Source organism: Lagopus muta, chromosome 2 (assembly GCF_023343835.1).
Source record: "Lagopus muta isolate bLagMut1 chromosome 2, bLagMut1 primary, whole genome shotgun sequence".
In the NCBI taxonomy this organism is placed as follows: domain Eukaryota; kingdom Metazoa; phylum Chordata; class Aves; order Galliformes; family Phasianidae; genus Lagopus; species Lagopus muta.
The window spans coordinates 3,776,972-3,798,063 of NC_064434.1; the positions used below are offsets into that span (position 1 = coordinate 3,776,972).

At 48.5% G+C, this 21,092-nt stretch overlaps 1 protein-coding gene across 1 annotated transcript; it reads left to right on the top strand.

Annotated features, from left to right (window-relative positions):
• The first annotated feature begins 1,052 nt into the window (after window positions 1–1,052).
• Window positions 1,053–20,668, top strand: FAM167A (family with sequence similarity 167 member A). The gene is made up of 3 exons (XM_048937498.1): window positions 1,053–1,211; window positions 8,102–8,597; window positions 18,033–20,668. The coding sequence occupies exons 2-3, from the start codon at window positions 8,226–8,228 to the stop codon at window positions 18,294–18,296; spliced, it is 636 nt and encodes a 211-aa protein (XP_048793455.1). The 5' UTR covers window positions 1,053–1,211; window positions 8,102–8,225; the 3' UTR covers window positions 18,297–20,668.
• The last annotated feature ends 424 nt before the right edge of the window (window positions 20,669–21,092 follow it).

Below are 21,092 nucleotides of genomic sequence, written 5' to 3' on the forward strand. Positions count from 1 at the left end.
CTATGCTGGAGGGGCTGCAGGGAGTGAGGAGGGGGGTGGTGGGGATTGAAGCCTGGTGATGGGATTGTAGGGACGCTGGGCTCAGGGAGGGGCTGTAAATCATTCCCCACTGCCCTGGGGGAGAGGAGGGTGGGGAAAAAGAAAAAAAAAGAAAGGCAGGAGGCTGGCTGTGGGAAGGGGCCGGGGTAATGAGGTGTCTATGGCCAGCACTTAACCCTTCACACCACCGCGTCTGCAGGCGCTGTCCTGAGATGCCAGATGTGCAACAGCTGCATGTGGGGACAGATGTGGGGTTCCTTTGCAGAGGCACCCCCACTTGTTGCAGGTTTAATTCTTAACCCCTGGGGAAGGAAGGAAGACCACGGTCTCGGAGGCACTCAGCAACTGGGCTCGTGCCTCTATGGGTCCCTTCTTGGAAGCAGTTAAAATGATTTCCAGCCCTGCTGGGTGAGATGTGGGAGCAACAGGGGCTTTCCCAGTACAGCAGATGGGCAACAATTGGTTTCTGGGTGGTGCCAGCAAGCAGTGCCCCAAGTTACCCACCCCAGGGCTTCCCAGAGACACCCACACAGCCTTGCCAGATTACCCCCATCCCTTTTTTCCTTCAGTATACATGCTCACCTCTAGGCAAACATTTGGGAAACATTATCTGTGAGCTCTCCCTGGTGCCAGAGGTCCCCAGCTCTCCGTGGAACATGATGGGAACAGCCACGGGGATGCCATCCGAGTGTCTCCTGTGGGTTTTTTGGGGTCCCTGCCCTTGCAGCAGCCCTCCATTGCCAGTAGCATCCTTACCCCTCCTGCCTGGAAGGAGGATGTCTAGGACCCGGGCGGTGTGGCTCCTCCCTTTCAGGTCTCTCCAGGGTTATTGCTTGGTGGGAGGTAGGTTCGGGGCTTGGTGGTATGAATGAAAGAGAGACAGGAAATCTGGACTGAAAAGCTCAAACTGGAATAGCTCGCCTGTCTCCAGGCAACAGGCCTGACGCAACCACTGGAAAAAAAAAAAAAAAAAAGTCCCTTAAATTAAAAAAAAAAGAAAAAGAAAAAAAAAACAACACACAGAGAGAGATTTCTGAAGCGCGACAGGGAGGAGGATGAGACAGTCTCCTGAAGGCGCTGGTGACATCGCTCTGCAAATACCAAGTTGGAGCCCCACGGAGGAAGGAGGGAGGCAAGATGTCCGTGCAGCGCTCCTGCTGAGAGCCTCCCCGGTGAGTTGGGGTTGGAAGGGGATACCTGGAGTGGGAGCCTTGTGGAAATGGGGCTCGGCAAGGAGCAGGTCCTAAGGGAGAGAGTATCGTGGGGGGGGTGCAATGGGGACTCCAGCACGGTGATGGTGTCCATGCCTGCTCCCCTGTTGTGGGGCTGGGGACTCATTCCACTCATTCCAGCTTGGCCAAAATCCCTTGGAAACATCCAGACTGGTGGCACCCCGATGGTTGGGATGGGTAGAAATCACTGCAGTGCTTGCACCCCTCTTTGAAACGGGGATGTTGCTCGCAGCTGGGGAGAGGTGAGGGGCAACCACCACCTTCCAGGGAGGGGGAGGGATTTTTCTCCACGGGCTGTGGTGTAACAGAGGAGAGTCTGTCCCCGGCTCGGGACAATCACCTGTTGCTCCCTCTGTCCCCTCCCGGACATCTGCAAGAGCCCTGGAGGGGTTTGTGCAGCGCAGACATCATGGGATGGAGCCTGCTGGCCTTGCAGGGCGTCACTACCTGCAGGTTTTGAGGCAGGCACGGCGCTGAGCAGGGTGGGTTTCCACCTGCTGAGGACTGACCGAATCAGACCGAGAAAAAAAAAAAAAAGAAAACAACCCCAAAAAATCACCCAGAACTTCTACAGAGCCCTCTAATTAGCTCGGGGCTAATTGCTAAAATGAATGATCAGCCTGCACCCCTACCAGCGCCGGCACAAAAGCACCCTGCTCCCAGCCCCAGTGCAGAGCTGGAGGACCCCTCCCTATTTCCCCACCATGCTCCCTGCATTATTCACCGCCGCTTTGCCCCTCGAAGCTTTCCCACATTGGGAACCTTGGTGGAAAGAGGGGGAAAATGAATAAAAACCGAGCGCCTTGTTGGCAGTGAGGGGCTGCGTCCGGCTTTGTCTGCCCAAATCTGATGGATTCCCCACTTCTCAGTGGGAACGAGACGTGGGTTTCCCTCCCCCAGCCATCATTTTGGTTCCATGGCTGTTATTTGCGTGCTGTGTCCCCTCTGCATCCCTGTGCCCATTCCAGGGGATCTGAATGGTGCATAAATAAAACAGAAAGGGAAGGAGCTCACAACAGCCCCGCAGCCATTCAGGTTTGAAAAATGTAGCAGAAATACTGCAGGAAAAAAAAAAAAACAAAAAAGTATATATTAATAAAAATCAACCTGAGAGTAATTCATCTTTTTGGAGGGGAGGGAGCAGGGATCTGTTTGTGAGCAACTTGCCTTAAATGAGATATTGAACAGTAATGTGGGGATCAGCGCTGGTAATGCTGGGGAGGAGCAGGTCTGAGAGCAGTGCTCGTTGGCTGCTGAGGCAGTAATTGGATGGGACAGGCGGCATGTAGAGGGGGATTAGGGGGTCGTGGGGGCTGATCCTGCCCCTGATCGCTTTAATTTGGAGCTGGAACTGGCACTTGCTTCTGCAGGGGAAGCTCAGTGCTGGGCAGAATGAAGGCAGGAGAAAGGTTTGTTGTTTCTTACCAGGAATGTACCCTTCTGCTGCTGCCTTCGTGCTGCATGAAGGGAAAAATAACTCCCTGTGGCAGCCCCCTGGGAAGGGAGCATTTCTCAGCCTGATCCAGCTCGTTCCCAAGGAGTCCTGGCTGTGCTGGCACAGAGGTCCCTGCCCTGTTCTTTTCATGGGTGAAACCCAGCAGGGTTGGGGGGTGGTGGGGAAAGTGAAGGAAGAAAGGGGCTCTGCCAAATCACTGGTCCTTTGGGGGCCCGCTGGGGAGCCAGGGTGAGGTCCCACATCCTGCTGGGACCTTGGGGCAGTGCCTGGAGGAGCGAGGCTTGCCCAACGCTTGCAAGAACATGGCTGTTGTGGATGGAGTATTTTCATTAAGGGCATGCAAAGTTGCCTTTTCTTCTACAGCCCAACCCCTTCTAATAACAATTATACCTTGCTTTATGCAGTGGGCTGAGAGGAAATACTGCCCTCCATCCACTTTCTATGGAGCCTTCCTGGTCCCCCACTCATCACCAGAAAGAATTCCTGATTTGCAGAAATGCCAAACATCTGGCAAAGCCTGGACCGTTTTCATGCTGGGTTTCCACCCAACCACTGGAAATCTGCTGATGGAAGGGAACTGGGCTGCTCAGAAGATGGGGCTGCCAGGACCCAACAGGGGCAGTCTCCATCCTGCTGCCTCAAAAGCAGCTGGCTGTGACTTGTGCAAGGAACGGGCTCAGAGGTAGACGGGTATGAAGGAACAGATGTACTTCTTGAAGCAGGTTCTGACACTGCCACTGAGGCTGGAGAGAAATGCCAGAGGGATAAGTGGTCCCCTCTTCTTATTTTCATCCATTTGTCAGGATTGGCTGCAGTCCCCCACTGCTCTCCCTCCTCTATTGCACCTAGGGGCTGTTTGGGCAGAAGGAGGTGAACCCTCACGGTGCTTCAGGCCACACATGACTGGAAAAGCCCAGTCCTTCCCTCTTGCCCCCGTGTATTTGAAAATGCCATGACTGCACCCTTAGGGCTGAAATAACAGGATGTGCTGCTGTCCTGAGCATATGAGCTACTTGAGAGGGTCTGGGGGCATTGTTCACATACATAAATGCATAGGAACATCCAGTGCACTCAGAACACTATCAAGTCAGTATCCCAGACACAGCATGATGTAACTCTGAGATTGCAACTCTCAACCTTCAGTCAGCCTGGGCACAGAAAGCTGCTCAGCTCCCTGAGCTTGAGTCCTGCATTAGGTTAGAGGTGGGTCCATGTGTGAGAAGGGACACAGGTAACATTGCTATCCCTGCAAGTGTGGGGGATTCACCAGACCTGGAACTGTGCTCATACTCCTGAAGCCCAGCTTGGCCATTTGCTGGCTTCAGAATCAGGATGATCTTTGGGCTGCAGGCATCTTCTGCTGGGAGGAGGGTGGCTGAAGGTCGCTTCAGGACAGGAAAGGAAGGCATCCTCTTCACCATCCCACTGCCAATCTGCTGCAGACCACAGGGAGGTCAGCCATCCCCATCCCCATCCCCATCCCCATCTTTTTGCTGTACCCAACAGCTGGCTCTGCCCCCCTCCTCCTGCTCTATTCTTCATGAGGTTTCATCACCCACCAAGGATGGTGTTGGTTGGTGCAATTTCTACATAAGTTTTTCTTTCACAGGGTGAAGGGCTGAGTATGTGGCTCATAAAGTGAAACCCATACAAACTCCAAGAGTAAATGGCTGCCAGCGATCTGGGGAACCTCATCCTAAACACCATGGGTCATACAGAGCATCCCTGCTCTGATAACAGTCAGAGTATGGACATCCAAATGGGAACAAGACACCTGAAGATGCTCTGTGTATCCCTGCAGATCCTCAGAGTTTGGCTCCTGAAGGCCAGTTGTGTGAGCTGCCTAACCAGTCAGAGGGATAAAAGGAGCTAAAGTGATTTTTGATGGTCATTAATAGTCCAAGCCCTGTTTGCCACATGCCAGAAGTGTTATCCATGGTCCTTGATGGCACTTCTTCATCCAGCTAAAGGACTTCTCTCGGCATGAGCTTTGTCACGCACTGAGCTGTGTTTTTATTCTCAAAGGAGATAAGCAGAGTAATGTAGACTCTTAAAATCACTGCTGCTCCTCTGCAATAAAAAATGGCATTACTGCAAGTTGATGTCCATCAGGAGTAGTGAAAGGAGCAGAATAATTTTTTCCCCATACCTATTGTAACTGATGGCTTTATTTATCCTGCTTTTTTTCCTCCAATTTTTATCCTGAGTATTTCTCCTTCTTTTTCTTCTTTCTTCCCCTAGACCTCTTGCTCCCTGACATGTGGACTTCCAAAGCACTGCATGCCCTTATTTATGGCCCTAAATTGAGCAGGCTGTAAATGCGCAAGCAATGCTTCTTCCTGAAAGCCTCATTCAGAGCAGAGCAGGGCACAGAGAGTTGATCGGAAGGCAGATGTGTATAAAGTTTTTCAGGCACATAAAACTCCCACAGGCTGTACCATCATTTTGTGAGGGTGGTGAGGCACCGGAACAGGTTGCCCAAGGAGGCTGTGGATGCCCCATCCCTGCAGGCATTCAAGGCCAGGCTGGATGTGGCTCTGGGCAGCCTGGTCTGCTGGTTGGTGACCTGCACACAGCAGGGGGTTGGAACTGGATGAGCACTGTGGTCCTTTGCAACCCAGGCCATCTATCATTCTATGATTCTATGACTTGGCTTCTTAGAGTACAGGACTGCCCAAGGACTTTGTGAGGTGTGTCAGATGTGGGAGAGGGAAGGGTTTGCTCTGCTGACTTGCAAAGGTGTAAAAGCCAGGCCTGAAGGCATGCTTGCTCAGTGACATTTGGCACAATGGGACTTCACACCCCATCCAGATGGCAGTCCTGTTATTTCTCCATCCCATTTGCACACTACTGCTAATCCCTTTGCATGGCAGCTTACCAAGTGGCTCAGTGAAGCTGACTTTTCCATGGAAGCCTGACCCAAGAAGAAGATGAAAGGCATTCCGTTGACCTGGTGAACTGATGTGTCCTGTACGTTCAGTTTAGACAGTTTTCATGAAAGGAAAGGGGGAAACCTGTTGGGTTTTGGTCATCATTTTGGTGCCAACTTCTTGTTACCCCTAATTTGGTACAGCATGAACCAACAGAGTGCAGTTGTGATAAAGAAGACAAATCAAGGGTTAACCACTCCAGGTCTTTTTCTTGTGAGGAAAGTGAGCCTGGAGGTCGGGTTTGTTCCTGGGAATCAGCTAGCACCGGGGCAGCAGGCAGGTTTGGATTACACACAGACATTTTTCACATGTACAAATTTCAGAGCTCTCTTTCTGCAGCAGGTCTTTCAATCAAGTCCGAGATATCAATATGAAATTTGAGGCAGCTCCTTTGTGCCTGTTTTCAGTTTGGAGAAGCTGGAGGACAGATGTGCCTGTCTGGGGTCTGTCCACTGAATTAGGAGAAGTTTCACAGTGCACATGGGAGGTGTAAGGTGGGCTGTAATGGTGCATAAGTATCCAATCCCTCAGCAGGCAACACAAGCTGCTGGTTCGTACTGGAGACACAAGATGAAAGAGTTTGTGGACCCTCTACTTTGATGTTGTGATGTTCGACAATGTCAGCCTTACAGTAAGAATATTATCTGTGTTAAGGAGAACCAAATCCAGCAGCCTGGCGTGTTCAGCTTTTGGAAAGCTGGATTCAGCCACAGCTAGCAATCACCAACCCACCAGAGGGAAAAACGCTTGGTTACTTAATGGAATCATAGAATCACAGAATGGCTTGGGCTGGAAGGGACCCCAAAGATCATGAAGCTCCAACCCCCCTGCCACATGCAGGGCCACCAAGCTCCATATTTAATAGCAGCCCAGGCTGCCCAGGGCCCCATCCAACCTGGTTAAGGTCTCTGAACTCATGAGGTGCTACCCTTTATTGACTTTGATGGGCTAGAATGCAGTGCTGGAGCAAAATGTGTGCTCTCAGCTCAGCGCACAAGCTAGTGCACGTCCTGACTCTCTGAATGGGCAGCCCTCTTCTTGCCCCTCCCTGTGATTTATTTTTCAGCAGAAGAAAGAAAATTGTGCTGCTGCAGGCATGAGAGCTCTTGGCTTCAAACTGGAGTAGTATCTGGGCTTGCTCCCACTCACCGTAAAACCCTCATTAACATAAATAGGAGCAGGAACAAGACCACAACATGAGTAATTCTCCACCCCCAGACTGTCTGCGTGTGTATTATCAACTACTCATTCAGCCCATGTGCCTCCACACAATTGTGGGATAAATCTTGCTCACTGTTGGTGTTTATTTTAAATTGAATCTTCTTTCTGAAAAGGTTCGAGAGGCATAATTATGGTCTGGGTTTCAGAGCTGCACACGTCTTTGCGGGCACACATAGCAGGGAGGAGAATGGCTGAGTTAACTCGTATCGCTGTGTTTTAGTGCATCCAGCTAGAAACTGCGTACGTCCTGGCTGGTCTTTCTGGGCATATTACCAGGCAGGCAGAAAGTATTTTGTTTTGTGTTTGACATGTAGACGAGAGCTCTGGATCTATTCCTAGCTCAGCTGCAGATGAATATATGACCTTGAGAATGTCTCTTATCTGATCCCACCTGAAATGTATGCAGCAGCTGCCTGAGTTTAACTCCCACAGAGGTATTCAAGTCCTGGCTTTGGCCCAAGCTAGCTGACCCTCTCCCAGACACTACAGAGTTGCAGTTTGGAAGTTAGCACGGGTGATGGACCATTTCCAATTGGTATACTGGGGATAGTCAGAGATGGAAACCACAAGTCCAGATTTCCATGAGAGTAAGCATCTGAGCCCATCCACACCAGTGTCCCAGTTACTCCCAGAGCTGGCCAGAGGCCATGCTCCTGCCCCAGGCTCACTGGATGGGTGGAATCTGATTCCCATGGCTAGAGGCTGGTGTCCTTAGCAAGCCTAAATCTAAACCCAAATCTGTGAAACTGAGCAAGAAAATAAATAAATAAGTAAACACATAAACAAGTGAAGACATTTTTCCAGCTCTCCCTTTGGCTCAAACTCCTGGGAGAAGTTTATGTTGCCTTACTTTATCTGTCCCTATCTTGCATAAGTGAAAAGAAATAGGACTGCCAAACAGGACACCCCATCACCCAGCAATAGCCACTGCTGGCTCCAGAGGACGTTGGGCACTATGATTTGTCCTCAGAAGGGTGTGTGAATGTGTCCTGGCCTCACTGGCAACCTTTTCACAGCCCCTTAAGTATTGGAGATGTAGGTAACCAGAGCTCCACTAAGAGCTGGAGCCTGTCTGTTCCTGCCCATGAAGCAGATAGCTGAGATGAGGTAACACACCTTGGCACTGTGCCTTTCCCAAAGCCAGTGCTCTGCAAGAGCTGTCTCTCCCTTGTTGCTCCCTTTTCCTTTTAAAAGTGGAAAACAATCCTCTGTTTTTCTTCTAGGTATTCACCCAGGTTTGGTGTGGGGCTTGAGCAGGAGCTCTCATCCAAGACCTGGCCATTAGGGCATCCTACCCCACCTCCGACCCTTGGGATCCCACCCCATGCCGTTTGACCCCCAGGGAGAATGTCCCTACCTAAAATCCAGATAGAAGAGACCCTGGACAGAACAGATGCTGGCACTGGAAGTGCTGTTCCTCCTGATGATCACCTAAGGAGCCTTAAGGCCCTGACTGAGAAGCTGAGGCTGGAAACAAGACGCCCGTCCTACCTGGAGTGGAAGGCAAAGCTGGAGGAGCAGGCATGGAAGAGCCCCCAACCCGTTGGGGATGAGGAGGGGAACGAGGCCAAAAAGGGCACAGAGGACACTGTCCCTCTGAGAAATGTGCAGCTGCATCTCAACGGGAGCCCTGCCCAGGACAAGGTGACACTTACCTCAGGGAAAATAGGCGACTTTGAGAGCATCGATGAAGCTTTGACGTGGCTCAGGAAGGAACTGGTAAGTGGTTTCCTGTCCCAGATAGATAGCACTCTTTTTTCAAGAGAAAAATGAAGGAAATGAGTAGCTCCTTGTTCCCACCTGCCTTCTGTACCTGGTGGAAAGGCAACCATTAGTCACTGCAGCTGCTGTGGGGGGCTGTGGGGAAGGGAAAGGTGAATGACAGCATCTATTGCCTCAGAGAAGAAGCTGGGCCAACCTCACTGTCCTTGCTGGGATCCTAAATGCTCAGGGAATACCGTAACTTTTATTAGCTGAGATTTTCAGCAGTTTGCTTCTTCTGCTTCGCTAATCACACGTCAACACTCATATGAATACAGAAGGAGTGACACATGGATGTAGCTGTTGCAATAGCCCTTCTCTGATGGGGTTCAGGAAGGGATGTTACACCAAGGCTGTAGAAAGGGATGTGCCTAGCAAGACCTGTCCCCTAGATTTACCCTTGCTTCTTGAGGCTGTCAGTATCCTCGGTGGGATACTGCCTGCAGAATGCTGCATTTGACAAGCATCTGCTAATATAATCTCCAAATGATTGCCTATTTCCCTCTTTTTTGCTCTTTTCCTTTTTTTTTTTCTTTTTTTTTTTTTTCAACTCATAACCTCCTATGAGATTTTGGGGCAACCTGCTTCTCCCAGGTTATTTCTGCCCTGCCCTCAGTGCTTCTTTTTGTTTCACGTTACTCTGTAACATCTAAGAAAGCGTATTTTCCTTCCCCTGCTGCATGTACAATGCCAGAGCCTGATCTCAGAACCCTCCTCAGCCAACTCTTACAAGTTTGTCTCCTTCATTAGGCTCTGGTTGATATTTCTGTCAGCCCTTCATATCAGACAGGCACACCATCTTACATAAATCCCTATTTATGGTAGTTAAAAACTGATAGATTGAAGGACTGGAGACCTTCTATCTCTCCAAAGCAAGGAGGTGGCCGGTGGCTTTCTGAGGGGACATGGCCAACACGGGGGCCAGAGCCATACAGCCTTCACTGCCCTGGCTCCATGCAGTTCAAGGGCAATCAAAAATGCTGTTAACCATGATTCAAGGAGAAGAAAACAAGACATAAATGCTAGGAAAACCCTAGGAAAATAAACAGAGCTAGGGCACAGACACTAGAAGGAGCTCAACTTTGACGTGTTGCATTGCTGTCAGGATCTTCATAGCACTGCCCCAAGCTGTTCCCAGCCCAGTTTGGGAATCTGGGGACATTTCCCAGGAAGAAGCATAAATACATCCTTCATGGAGTCCAGAGGAGGTCAGTAGGATAGACAGCCCAACTGGAGCAGCCATTTTCAGGCTGGAGAATAGACACGTGGGCCCTTCACATGTATAGGAACAAGAGACTGAGACTTCACTTCCCACGATCCTTCCTTCCTTCTGGATCCTTCCTTCACAATTCTGTGATTCCCTTCTAGAATGAAAATGCAAATAGAATGAAATTATTTGGCTCATGTAACTGGAAACTGGCTATAATGGATATCACGTGACTCTGTTGCCTAATTAGATGTTTGCCTGTGATTGCCAATAGCGGTTGCAGTTGTTTGGAGAGAAGCAATCTTTGCAGCATAGTCCCCAAGGACTGGGAAAGCATGTGGGCTTTAGATCACAGAATCACCAAGGTTGGAAAAGACCTACAAGATCATCTAGCCCAACCGTCCACCTACCACCAGTAGTTCTCACTCAACCATGTCCCTCAACACAAAATCCAGATGTTCCTTGAGCACCTCCAGGGTTGGTGACTCCACCACCTCCCTGGGCAGCCCATTCCAGCACCTGACCACTCTTTCAGAGAAGTAGTATTTCCTAACATCCAGCCTGAATTTCCCCTGGTGAAACGTGAGGCCAGATACACCTGAGGACATGTTCTGTGCAAGGGCTTTGGTTTTGATAAGCACTGAAAGTCTCTGAAGAAAACTTCCCATGCAAAATGTTTTTTAAACACATCTGTGAGTTCTGCTCCAAAGAATGTTTATTTGACAAATTTTTGTTGCTCTCGCTGTTTTTGCCAAGATGTCTAAAGTACTTACTGACAGAAATGGTCCTGGCTGTCAATTTTGGTGGTCGAGATGTTTCTCAGGACCGTGGCTTTTGGAAGACAAAAGCAGAACTTCAGGAATCCTGGAATATAACAAAGTGTTCTGAGTCGATCTCATTGTTTTAGGATGAGAGGTTAAATTGCACCAGGGGAGGCCCAGGCTGGATATTGGGAACAATTTCTTCTTCAGAAGAGTGGTGCTTCATTAGCACAGGCTGCCCAGAGAGGTGGAGGGATCACCATCCTTGGAAGTGTTCAACAAGTATATAGAGATGTGGCACTGAGTGACACGATCAGTGGACATGGTGGGTATGGATTGAGATTGGACTGCATGATCTTAGAGGTCTTTTCCAACCTGGATGGTTCTATGGTTCTATGATTCCCACTCAGGGCTCTGGAGAGAAATCAGCTCCTAATCTCAGCCCTGAACCCAGGTCCATGCTTGCATCTGTGATGAATTCTCACGTTCACAGAGGACTAGATGTAAAACCCAAGTCTCAAAATGCCTGGAGACAGGAAGGGACAGATTTTTCCTTCTTAGAGTCGCAGTGTTTAAAGCGTTTGCTTTGTTCTTTGGTCTTCTGCCAAAAGTATAAACTGTCTTAAAGTCCAATTCTACCCTTTAGACTGGGGTGTGGTACATCAAACATCATCTGATGAGAATCTAAAGTTTAAATTAAGGAAGAAAAAGGGCAAAGTAAACCCTATTTTTTCCTCACTTTCCATTTTCCTCTGTCTTAATTATACCAGTCTTTGCTGGATTTGGACGTGACTCATGTAATTTAGAACAATTTCCCCAAAAGAGAGAGCATGTATTTGACTGACCACATAGTGGAACAGCTATGTTGGAGGCAGTGCTGTTGGTCAGAGCTGCCAGCGAGGCCATCGTTTCACAGAGTGCTGGAACAAAAAGACACATTTCACATTACATCTCAAGAGTGAAAAGAATTTTCCTTTTTGTATACTAACAAGCTTCCATTCATCGCAACCAGGATTTTTCCTTGTTTACCACCATTTCATGATAGTAAAGCAAACAGGAAGGTTCAGAGCAGGATATGGTTGTTTGAGTTTCTACATATACTTAAGGCAGGATCATGGAATCCTAGAATGCTAGAATGCTAGAATGCTAGAATCATAGAATCCTAGAATCATGGAATCATAGAATCCTAGAATCCTAGAATGGCTTGGCTTGAAAGGGACCTCAAAAATCATCTACTTTCAAGCCCCTGCTGTGGACAGAGTTGCCCACCACTAGATCAGGGACAAGGATCCAAGACCAGAAAGGCCAGGAAGGGCTCCAGTACCCATCCATTTGCTATGGTCACCCTAATTGGGAAATAAATCCTTCCAGTTTTCCTTAATGTAAGAGAGGAAGGATGAAGGAGGCCAGGGCTTGGTGGCTGTGCTGTGCTCTGGCTTTCCTTGCTCTACTATTACAGACACAGCCCATGTGAATAACTGGGCAGCTTTTTGAAGAGCATCCAAAATGATCCAGTAGTCATAGCTGGGGTGAAATCTGCTTCTGCCGTGCTGCTTTCCATCACAGGATGAATTCTTCCCATTCTATGCAGTCCTCCAAGAGAAGGCAAATTAGTGTATGTAGGATTCATCTACCTAACGGAAGGGCAAAAGCTGCTGCGTGTCCAGAAAAAAAGTGGACCAGCAGCCTGTGCTCTTGGAATGCAGCAGTGCAGGATGTACATCTCCATCACTCACACTGTGCAATCCTGTCTCAGCTACAAGCACATTTAGGCAGGGTTGGTTCACTAGCACGGCCCCAGCATGGTTCTGGCTTGTACCAGTTAGCACCCTGCCAAACAGCTAGAGCATCAGGAGTTTGCACATGCTCCCAATAAGCAGTTTGTATTAGATCACACAATTCTGGAAGCAAAGTGAATTTAATGTGTATACCCATATTTCCACTTAGCAGAATAGGCCATAAGAATTGGCCATACGAATTAAAGCTACCTGCTAAATCTGAAGCATTACTCCCAGTTCACAAAATGAGTGTCATCCCATGCTGCAGGGAATTTGCATCCATGTGTCCAGAATCTGCTCAGGTTCAGGTTCAGCCAGGTTCAGGCTCCTCCCATTCAGAAGCAAAGTGAGGGACAAACCCAAGGTCTTACTGAGCATCTGCTGCTCTTGGTCCTCCCCAGGTGACCCATCTCAGTGCCCGATGCTGCCATTTGCACACAAAGATCTGGCCCTGGTATACAAGGCTGAATATGCCCACTGAGCTCCAGCCAGCCCCATCAGCTGGCACCTGCTGGGAATCTGGCTCTGAGAAGCTGATTTATTCAGACATGCAAATTCCTGCTCTTGTTTTTGTGCTGAGAGGCTCTGTGTAGGTGTATGAGCAAATTGTAGTACTCAGCATGTGTTGAACTGCCTGAAGGCTGGAACAGTTCTCCCTTCCTGCCTCCTGTCTCTTCTTTGCCCTCTTTGCCTTTCTCATGTCAAATGTGGCTGCTTTTCATCAGTGCTGAAATAGTTTCAAACTAAAGGAGGGGACATTTATATTGGATATAAGGAAGAAGTTATTTACAATACGGGCTGTGAGGCACTGGCACAGGTTGCATGAGATGGGAGATGGATGCCCCATCCCTGCAGACAGCCAAGGTCAGGGGATGAGCTCTGAGCACTGATGGAGCTGTGGGTGTCCCTGTTCAGTGCAGGGAGTGGGACAGATGGCCTTCAAGGATCCCTCCCAACTCAAACCATCCTATGAACAATATTTTGCTGGTCAGACAGACAGAAAAGCCACATTGAAGTGCAGAGGTGACTGGACTGGTGGAGGACTAAACCTGAGAGTGGCTGAATTCCCAACGGATTTCTTCCAATGGATTGAGCAAATGTTATTTGATCCTAATAAAACAGCCAACAAGGATGGCATAGACCCTAATGATTATCACTGTCTCCATTTCAGACCAATTTGCTTTCCCCATCAGGAGCAGCGTGACTTGTCAGCATGGTCCAGGTATTATTCTGAGTTTTGACATCAATATTAGTTGAACAAGAGCTTTTAAGAGAGATTCTAAACAACAGGGTGACACCCACAGTGTCATCATGAGCTTTGCTGCTGAAGCAATGATTAGGTGCCTTGTTTCAGACTGTGGTTTGCACCACAAGGGCGTGAGCATCCAAAATTAGCCACAGCAGGGTGTCATCTGAGCACCTTTGAAGATGAAGCCTCAAATCTAAACACAGACCTAACCAATTTCTCTGAAGTGTTTTGGCAAGGGTTTAATGACCGGCCTCTGCTCAAATCCAAGTGGTTGCACCCAATTGGGAAGGCACCACTTCACCTTTCATTTTCTTTTGATCTTTTGGATCCATGGAAGCAACCCTTTCTCCACTGATCACTACCCTGAGCTTCAGGTTGGGAACCCGTCCATGAGACACTTCTGTCTTGGGAAGAGGTGCCAAGGAGCTCCATGACACCTCCATACCCTGGAATGGTCTCTGTTGCTATTTCTCTCCATAGCAGCACAGCAGGAGGTGGACTAATGGCAGTGGGAACACTGATAGTGTCTGCAACCATACAGACAGCCCATGGTTAGAGACAAACTTGGAGATAAACCTAGGCTGCATCCTGAGCTGCAGCTGAATATTTGGGGTAAGCCACCTAGACTGGACAAAAGGCAAGGACGCATCCAAAATCTTCCCTCCCTCCCTCATTTTAAACATTCCTGGAAGACTCAGAGGCCCAACCCGAACAGAAAATCCTTCCTAAGACTCGCTCATTCAGATATCTGTGGTTTTGTGATTCAATTTGCTGGTTGTAGCCGGTCCTCTGCCAGGAAGGGCTTGGGTTTGGTTCCCTTTCCCAGACCCACACAGCTCTTCGCCTGCTGGAGCTGGGCCGGAAAGAGGCAGGGAACATTGTTAAAAAGTGGTTTGTGCAAGCAAGAAATACGTGAGATTGCTTCTGCACTTGGCATGCAAAACTTGGAAACGATGCATGGCTGCTGCTGGGTCTGCCCTGTGGATTCCTAGGGGACACTGCAGAGTGTGTGGGATCTGTTGCCGTCCCATTGAGTTGCATTATAGTAGCTGTCCCTGTGGGTGAGCTGCATAAACCAAAAACCCACAGCTAGCTGTGATGCAGCCCCTGTAATCCCATTAAGTCTTTCCAGGAAGCTTTTGGAGCTTGCTGATCTAGCAGTTCTCCTCTTTGAAAGAGGATTTCTAGTGATGGCTTGGTCCTCGGTGTGGGACATCTTACGTGTCTCTAATACTCATGAGAAGCTTGTAGGAAAAGGAAGGAGAATTGGTATTTCTGGGTTCTGATCCAGATCCTGCTAAGATTTTGGGTGTTTATGAACAAAGCACATCACTTTCCTGTGGACTGCCCAGTCCTGTCCATCATCACCTCCTCAGACAAGGCAAATCCTGTATCTCCTGGTGGTAATCTTTTAGTAAGTCATTACAATACGTTGTTCCTCATCCATCCTCCTTGCTTTCCTGGAGGGCAAAAAGGGACTTTTTCTCCCTGGGAAATCAACATATCTGACATCTTTTGCCCTGCTCCCCCACTGATCCCCAGAACATAGCAAGGGCTTGTCTAGGACAAGAAATGATCAATGTAGGTGGGTGCAGATTTTGCCCCACACAACTCTCCCCCTCCTATACAGGAAGACTTGTGGTTGGCATGGCAGTGGGAGATGCCATTTCCACAAACACCAGGGTATGGTGGAGGAAGTGAATTAAGACTGCAGATGGAGCACTGGAGGACAAAACTGGGATCTAACACCAACAGCCCAAGCAGCTTTGTCTGTGAACTTGCATAAAAGCAAAACGTTTTCTTAGAAAAGCAGAGAAAGAAAGAACTGGTTCAGAAACATGGCTTGTAGGGGGGAAATAGCAATCTTCATTTATGCCTTTCCATAATGGCCTCTTAATTAATTTTTAAACCCTTTTCATATTTTTTTATCCCATGTTCATCAAAACCTTTCATGGAAGCATTTGTTGACGTTTCTTACATAGCTTGATCAACTGACAAGAAACACTGACCAAAGGTTAGTTCAGTAACATCCGTGATCACCTTCCTGATAAAATGTCAAGTTGCAGAGCTCATTGTGAAACAGGGGAAGATACCATGAGTATGAACATTTTTTCATTGCAACTCACGTGGGGGAAGAAAAGCTCCCTGAGTGGCGTTGCTCTGCTCAGTGCAAGGAAATAGTGGTTTGCAGAGCACAGTAAATTGCCCCAGCCATGACAACCATTCAAAGGGAAGTTCAGAGTGAAATTTATACAAAACTAACTGAAACTTCTGCAGGCAACAGAGCTGGAGTCCAGTTGCTGGCTGAGAGCACCAGGCGAGGTCCTCCATGGTGTCTCCATGGTGCAGGAGAGAGAAGAGCCTTGCCTGGCTCAGATTGACTTCCATTATTAATGTCAGCTCTTGGCTTGAGCTCTGAGGATTGCAAAGGGCTTCCCAACAGCTGCAGAAAACACGTGGAGCAGAGCCAAGCTCTTCCCTATGAGCCTTTCAACCTCCTAAAGCTTCACCTTGCTGTGAGACTGGCGGTGCTGCAAAGGCCAATCCTGATCTCTTTGAAGGCATTGCCTGGAGCAGGAGGGATTGTGCCACAAACCAAAGCAATGGCAGTGCTACCCTGGTTGATAGCCTGGTTGCAGCATCCCCCACGTGAATGTATCACAAAGACCTTGTGTAGAAACACCAGGGCCACCTGTGGAGCATCCTGATGTGAATTTTACCTCCTCCTTTCCTCTCTGCAGTTTCATGTTCCAGCCACCAACCAGGAATAAAATTACCTCTCACTCCTATCTTCTGCACCCATAAACAAAACAGCTTATTTTCATGCCTGGGGGCAAATTGGTATGACCTGGACATGCCCATGCTGTTAGGATCCAGGCAAAGTGGTTGCATCCCAATGCCTACCAAGGATGAATCCTACTGCATCTGCTTCTGAGGAGTGCCTATGGTGAATCACTTAGGGCTGTGTGATAGACTCAGCTCAGAGGATGCCAGGACCTTCCTCACAATCAAGCACAGAGAAAGACTTTGTTGCCACGCACAATTTCACATATTAATATACTTGTAGTCTGGGTCTGTTTCTGAACTTCTCATTCAGACCATGGGGAGCCAAGAAACCAGTGATCCAAAGCTGTCCCAGTGCCTCAGCAACCTTATTGTAAAATTTTCCTTATATCCAATCTAAATTTCTCCTCTTTTAGTTTGAAACCATTTCCCATTGTCTCATCACAACAGACCCTGCTAAAGAGTCTGTCCCTTCTTCCTCACAGCCCCCCTCGAGATATTGAAAGGCTGCACAGCATCTCATGCACAGGGATGTTGCTGAGGACTGCACATATCTATTGGGAGGAGAAAATAAAGACAAAACCAGGAGCCTTGGTACATGAGTTTTTTTTTCAGCCTGTAATGCTCCCTCCATGTTTCCAAGAGTTAAAGACTGATTCAAGCCACAGGGTTCACCCTGATCTGTTTGGCTTCTTTCCCAGCACTCCGTTTCCTCTGTGGCTTTTGTGGTTTGTTGCTGTTCTGCGAGGAGGGATGTGGGGTGAGAAGTGGGTTTTGACTTCTTGGCATCGGCTCTTTGACTGCTGCTTCTGCTTTCCAGATGAGGGCTGATGCTCACCATGAATCTTGCCAGGTGTTCACCTTCTCCCTTTGCCTCTCCCAGTATCCTGTGACAATTTTCTGCTCAGTTATAAGCTGGAATTTAAAATAGTAATAATAATAATACATCCATTTCTTTTTATCACTTAAGACTTCCACCTTTCAGAGTTAGATGCCAGGGGAGAATAAACCTTCTGAAACACTGAGCCCATTAACCCATGGGATAGATATTCTCCTTCCCATGGGAAACACAGAGGCCCCATCCCAAGATCTGTGTGCAATCAGAGAGATGAGCCACAGGGGATGCTGACAGCCATGTTCCCTTCTGCCATGAACCAGCCTGGATTTACACAGGCTGGAAATCTGTGCCAAGTAGTTGGGAATCTGTTCTCTGGGGTCTTTTAATTGGTTCTTTCCACCTCTAATTGCTACTTCTCACCCTGTGGCTGCTCCCTTGTGAGCAAAATTAATTTGGGCTTTGTTTAAGGTTGAGATGGAGGCTCTGAAGCTTGCACTGACTGATATCCCATTCAACAGCCTTGGCATGGCTGGATTTAACTCCCAGTGCTCCTGGAAATCTGACCAGGCACAGACTGCTAATGCTAAAGATTCATCATCCTGACCTGAGATGCACTGCAGGGAATTCTCTAGCCTCCCTCCCAGCTCTTTGCATCTCTATCAAAGCTACATTTCTCATGACTTGCTGCAGCCTCCAGCAAGGACCGCTATGAGGAACGCATTGCTGCGCCTTTGCTGATCCTCTCTTCCCTCCCCCCTCTCTGTCGTGTGTTCCAGGCAGAAATGCGCCTGCAGGACCAGCAGCTGGCCAGGCAGCTGATGCGCCTCCGCAGCGACATCAACAAGCTGAAGATCGAGCAAACCTGCCACCTCCACCAGCGCATGCTCAACGACGCCACGTATGAGCTGGAGGAGAGGGACGAGCTGGCGGATCTCTTCTGTGATTTCCCCCTTGTCAACTCCTTCAGCCTCTCCACGCCTCTCAAGCTCATCGGGGTCACCAAGATGAACATCAACTCGCGCCGGTTCTCGCTGTGCTGAAGAGGGAAGGATGAGGGAGAAAGAGAGAGGTTTGGGCTCTCTCTGCCTAATGGCTGGGCACAAAGAGGCCTCGGAGGGGCAGAGGGATCAGGAGCAAACGGGGAACCCACCGCTGGTCTTGGTGTCAGGGCAAGGCAGCAGAATATGGCACCAGGATGGCTCAGAGATGCCCTTTGGGAAGAGAGGACCTGCAGGAAGCACGGAGAGCATCTGAGCCCAGCGATTGCTCTCAGCCTGTTCTTTTGCAAAGCCCCTTCTCCCCTTTATCCTCTCCCTGCAGTAAAAAAGGTGGATGCATCTCCAGTGCGGTTGGTTGTACTCAGAAGTCCAAGGGGAGCTTTAAAGATCAGCCAAAAAGCAAGGGAAACCCCCCCCTTCCCTTTTCTTTTATCTTCTCCCAGGCTAGAGCTGTGGCTTCAGAAAATACCTCTCTCTTCCCTAGATGTTTCCTCAGATCTCCATCTTCTGCCTCTGCTGCTCCGGGCAGGAGGTCTCTGGGGCTGCTTCAGGTGGAAAGATGGTTGCCAGTGGAAAGGATTCATCAAGTGAGGGACAGCGGGTTAAATGTATCCCCAAATGCGGTGAGAATGTGCTTTCTGGCTTGTTCTGTTGAGTCCAGTGTATTCTACCTTAATTTTGCCTGTGGTATCTATTATGGATGGATTGTGGACACATTTATGTAGCCTTTAGATGGACAGGAGTCACTTGTGTGCCCTAGAATTTATACCCAGAGCAATACATGTTCCTGATCTCATTGCCAGCCATGGCCACAAGGCAACCTGCGGCTAGCTCCAAAAGTGGTAAGATAATGGATGCAGTTTACACTGATGAAATCCTGTATCAAAGAAGTCATCTTAGGCTGACATTCCCCCAGAAGTAGCACCAGCAAATCCTGGATTCTCTGTAGCAACACACATCCATCAAAGAAAGGACATTCAAGAGGAGAAAAGGGACTTCTGCATGATGAGCATCAAAGTGCAACCATAAAATTAAATGGAGAAATATTGCGGTGATGAGCTGCCGTCAGCAGGCTTTAGACCTGTAGCAGACACATGGGATTCTCTCCCTACAGGCAGTGTGTGAGATGGATGCTGTACTTTCTTGCCTTTCTGTGCACACTGCTGCACACTATGCTGCAAGGCTAGGGACATGAGTGGTCTAGCCACGGCAGCCCTGGGACAACTGGCACCAAGATAGTCTGTCCAGAGGGTGTTTGGCTGTCTGTAGGCTTCAACACCTCTCAACCCATCAGCCCTGCTCTCTGCCAGAGCAGCTGAAAGTGACTGTTTCCACGCAGCACCAGCCCAAGCTCTGGAAATGAGCTGGACGTGTGAGCCAGTGCTGAGCTGGAAGCTGTGTGGCCATTTGGATGTGCCTCTGCCTGTACCTGGCCGTGTCCGTGAGCCCTGTGTGTGCATCAGTAGTTGTGTGTGTGTGTGTTTGTGAGCCCAGAGGCTCGCATCACGAAAGGGTTCATGGCCACCTGGGAACAGGGGCTGTTTTCAATGCCCTGTTTCCCGGGGCTCCATTGGATGTAACCCCACAGCGATTCCTCCCTTCCAGTTCATAATTCACAGGGTGACATTTCTTTCTGCTATGGAAGAAGATATTTGGAGGGCACCAGAGCTCTGTCTATACTAGTAAGTTAAGCAGTGCTGTGCCTGAATGTTGAAACTTGTACTGCCCAGGTACTGATAGGGTTGTGGCCAGACTGCCAGTTGGCCTCTGGACAAGACAACCAGCTGTGATACTGTTTAGTTTACTGGTAGAAAAATAGCCTTATTTCCCCATGGACATTTTGAGGGGAAAAAATAAAAAAAGAGAGAAGAAGAGAGAAGAAAAAAAGAAGAGAAGAGAGAAGAGAAGAGAAGAGAAGAGAAGAGAAGAGAAGAGAAGAGAAGAGAAGAGAAGAGAAGAGAAGAGAAGAGAAGAGAAGAGAAGAGAAGAAGAAGAGAAGAAGAAGAGAAGAAGAAAAAGAAAAATCTCATTGAAATTCTTCTTTGTTTACTTTTTTAATTAAAAAAAAAAAAAACTATTGATGTCTCATCTGAATTTTCAGAGGCATTTTCGATCAAAAATAGCAGCGACAAATTTCAGTGAAAATAATGCCTCAGAAGAGGGGGACTGTCTCTCTCTAGGGTCGCCTAGAATCAAATACAGAGAATTCCTGCCTCTGGGCCCTTGTGTGGTATCTGAATGCAGAAGGTTAGTATAAGCACAGCCTTTGGAGGTCATTATATGTGGAATTAGAAATACCAGGCGTCTGGTTTGCAGACGTGTATTTTCTGCAGCGGGGATGGGGATGGTTACGATTGCCAGCTGTTCATCGAAATGCACAATTTTTTTTAATTATAAAATGATGTCTGTATCGATTCCTTGCCTCTGGTCTTTCACTGGGCTCAATGGATCCAGTTCTGCTTGCAGAACAGCCAGGGGATGCATGGGGACTTTCTGTCTGATTCCAAACCTCTAGTAGCCACCATCAGCAATGCTATCTCCTGCAATGCCCAACTCCACTACAAGTATCTTTGCTAATGGAGACAGCAGTGGAAGTCTGGGGACATGGTGTGAAGCACCAGGTGGTCCCAGCAGCTCTGAACAGCAAAGTTCTACCTGGTGTTTTCAAGATGTATGCTTGTGCAAGGTTTCTCTATCCATGCACATCATCAGGACAGCTCTGTGCCTACACCAGTGGGTTTCGTGTTTATTTTACTTACAATTCTGAGCATATTAATGTGTAACCATTGAAAGCAGCTCATTTGCTCTCAGACATCGTTTTGTAATGTACAGTCAAAA

Coding starts and splice junctions, on each gene's coding strand:
- FAM167A (XM_048937498.1), top strand. CDS start 8,226: ATGTCCCTACCTAAAATCCAGATAGAAGAGACCCTGGACAGAACAGAT. Junction 8,598..18,032: donor CGTGGCTCAGGAAGGAACTG/GTAAGTGGTTTC, acceptor CGTGTGTTCCAG/GCAGAAATGCGCCTGCAGGA.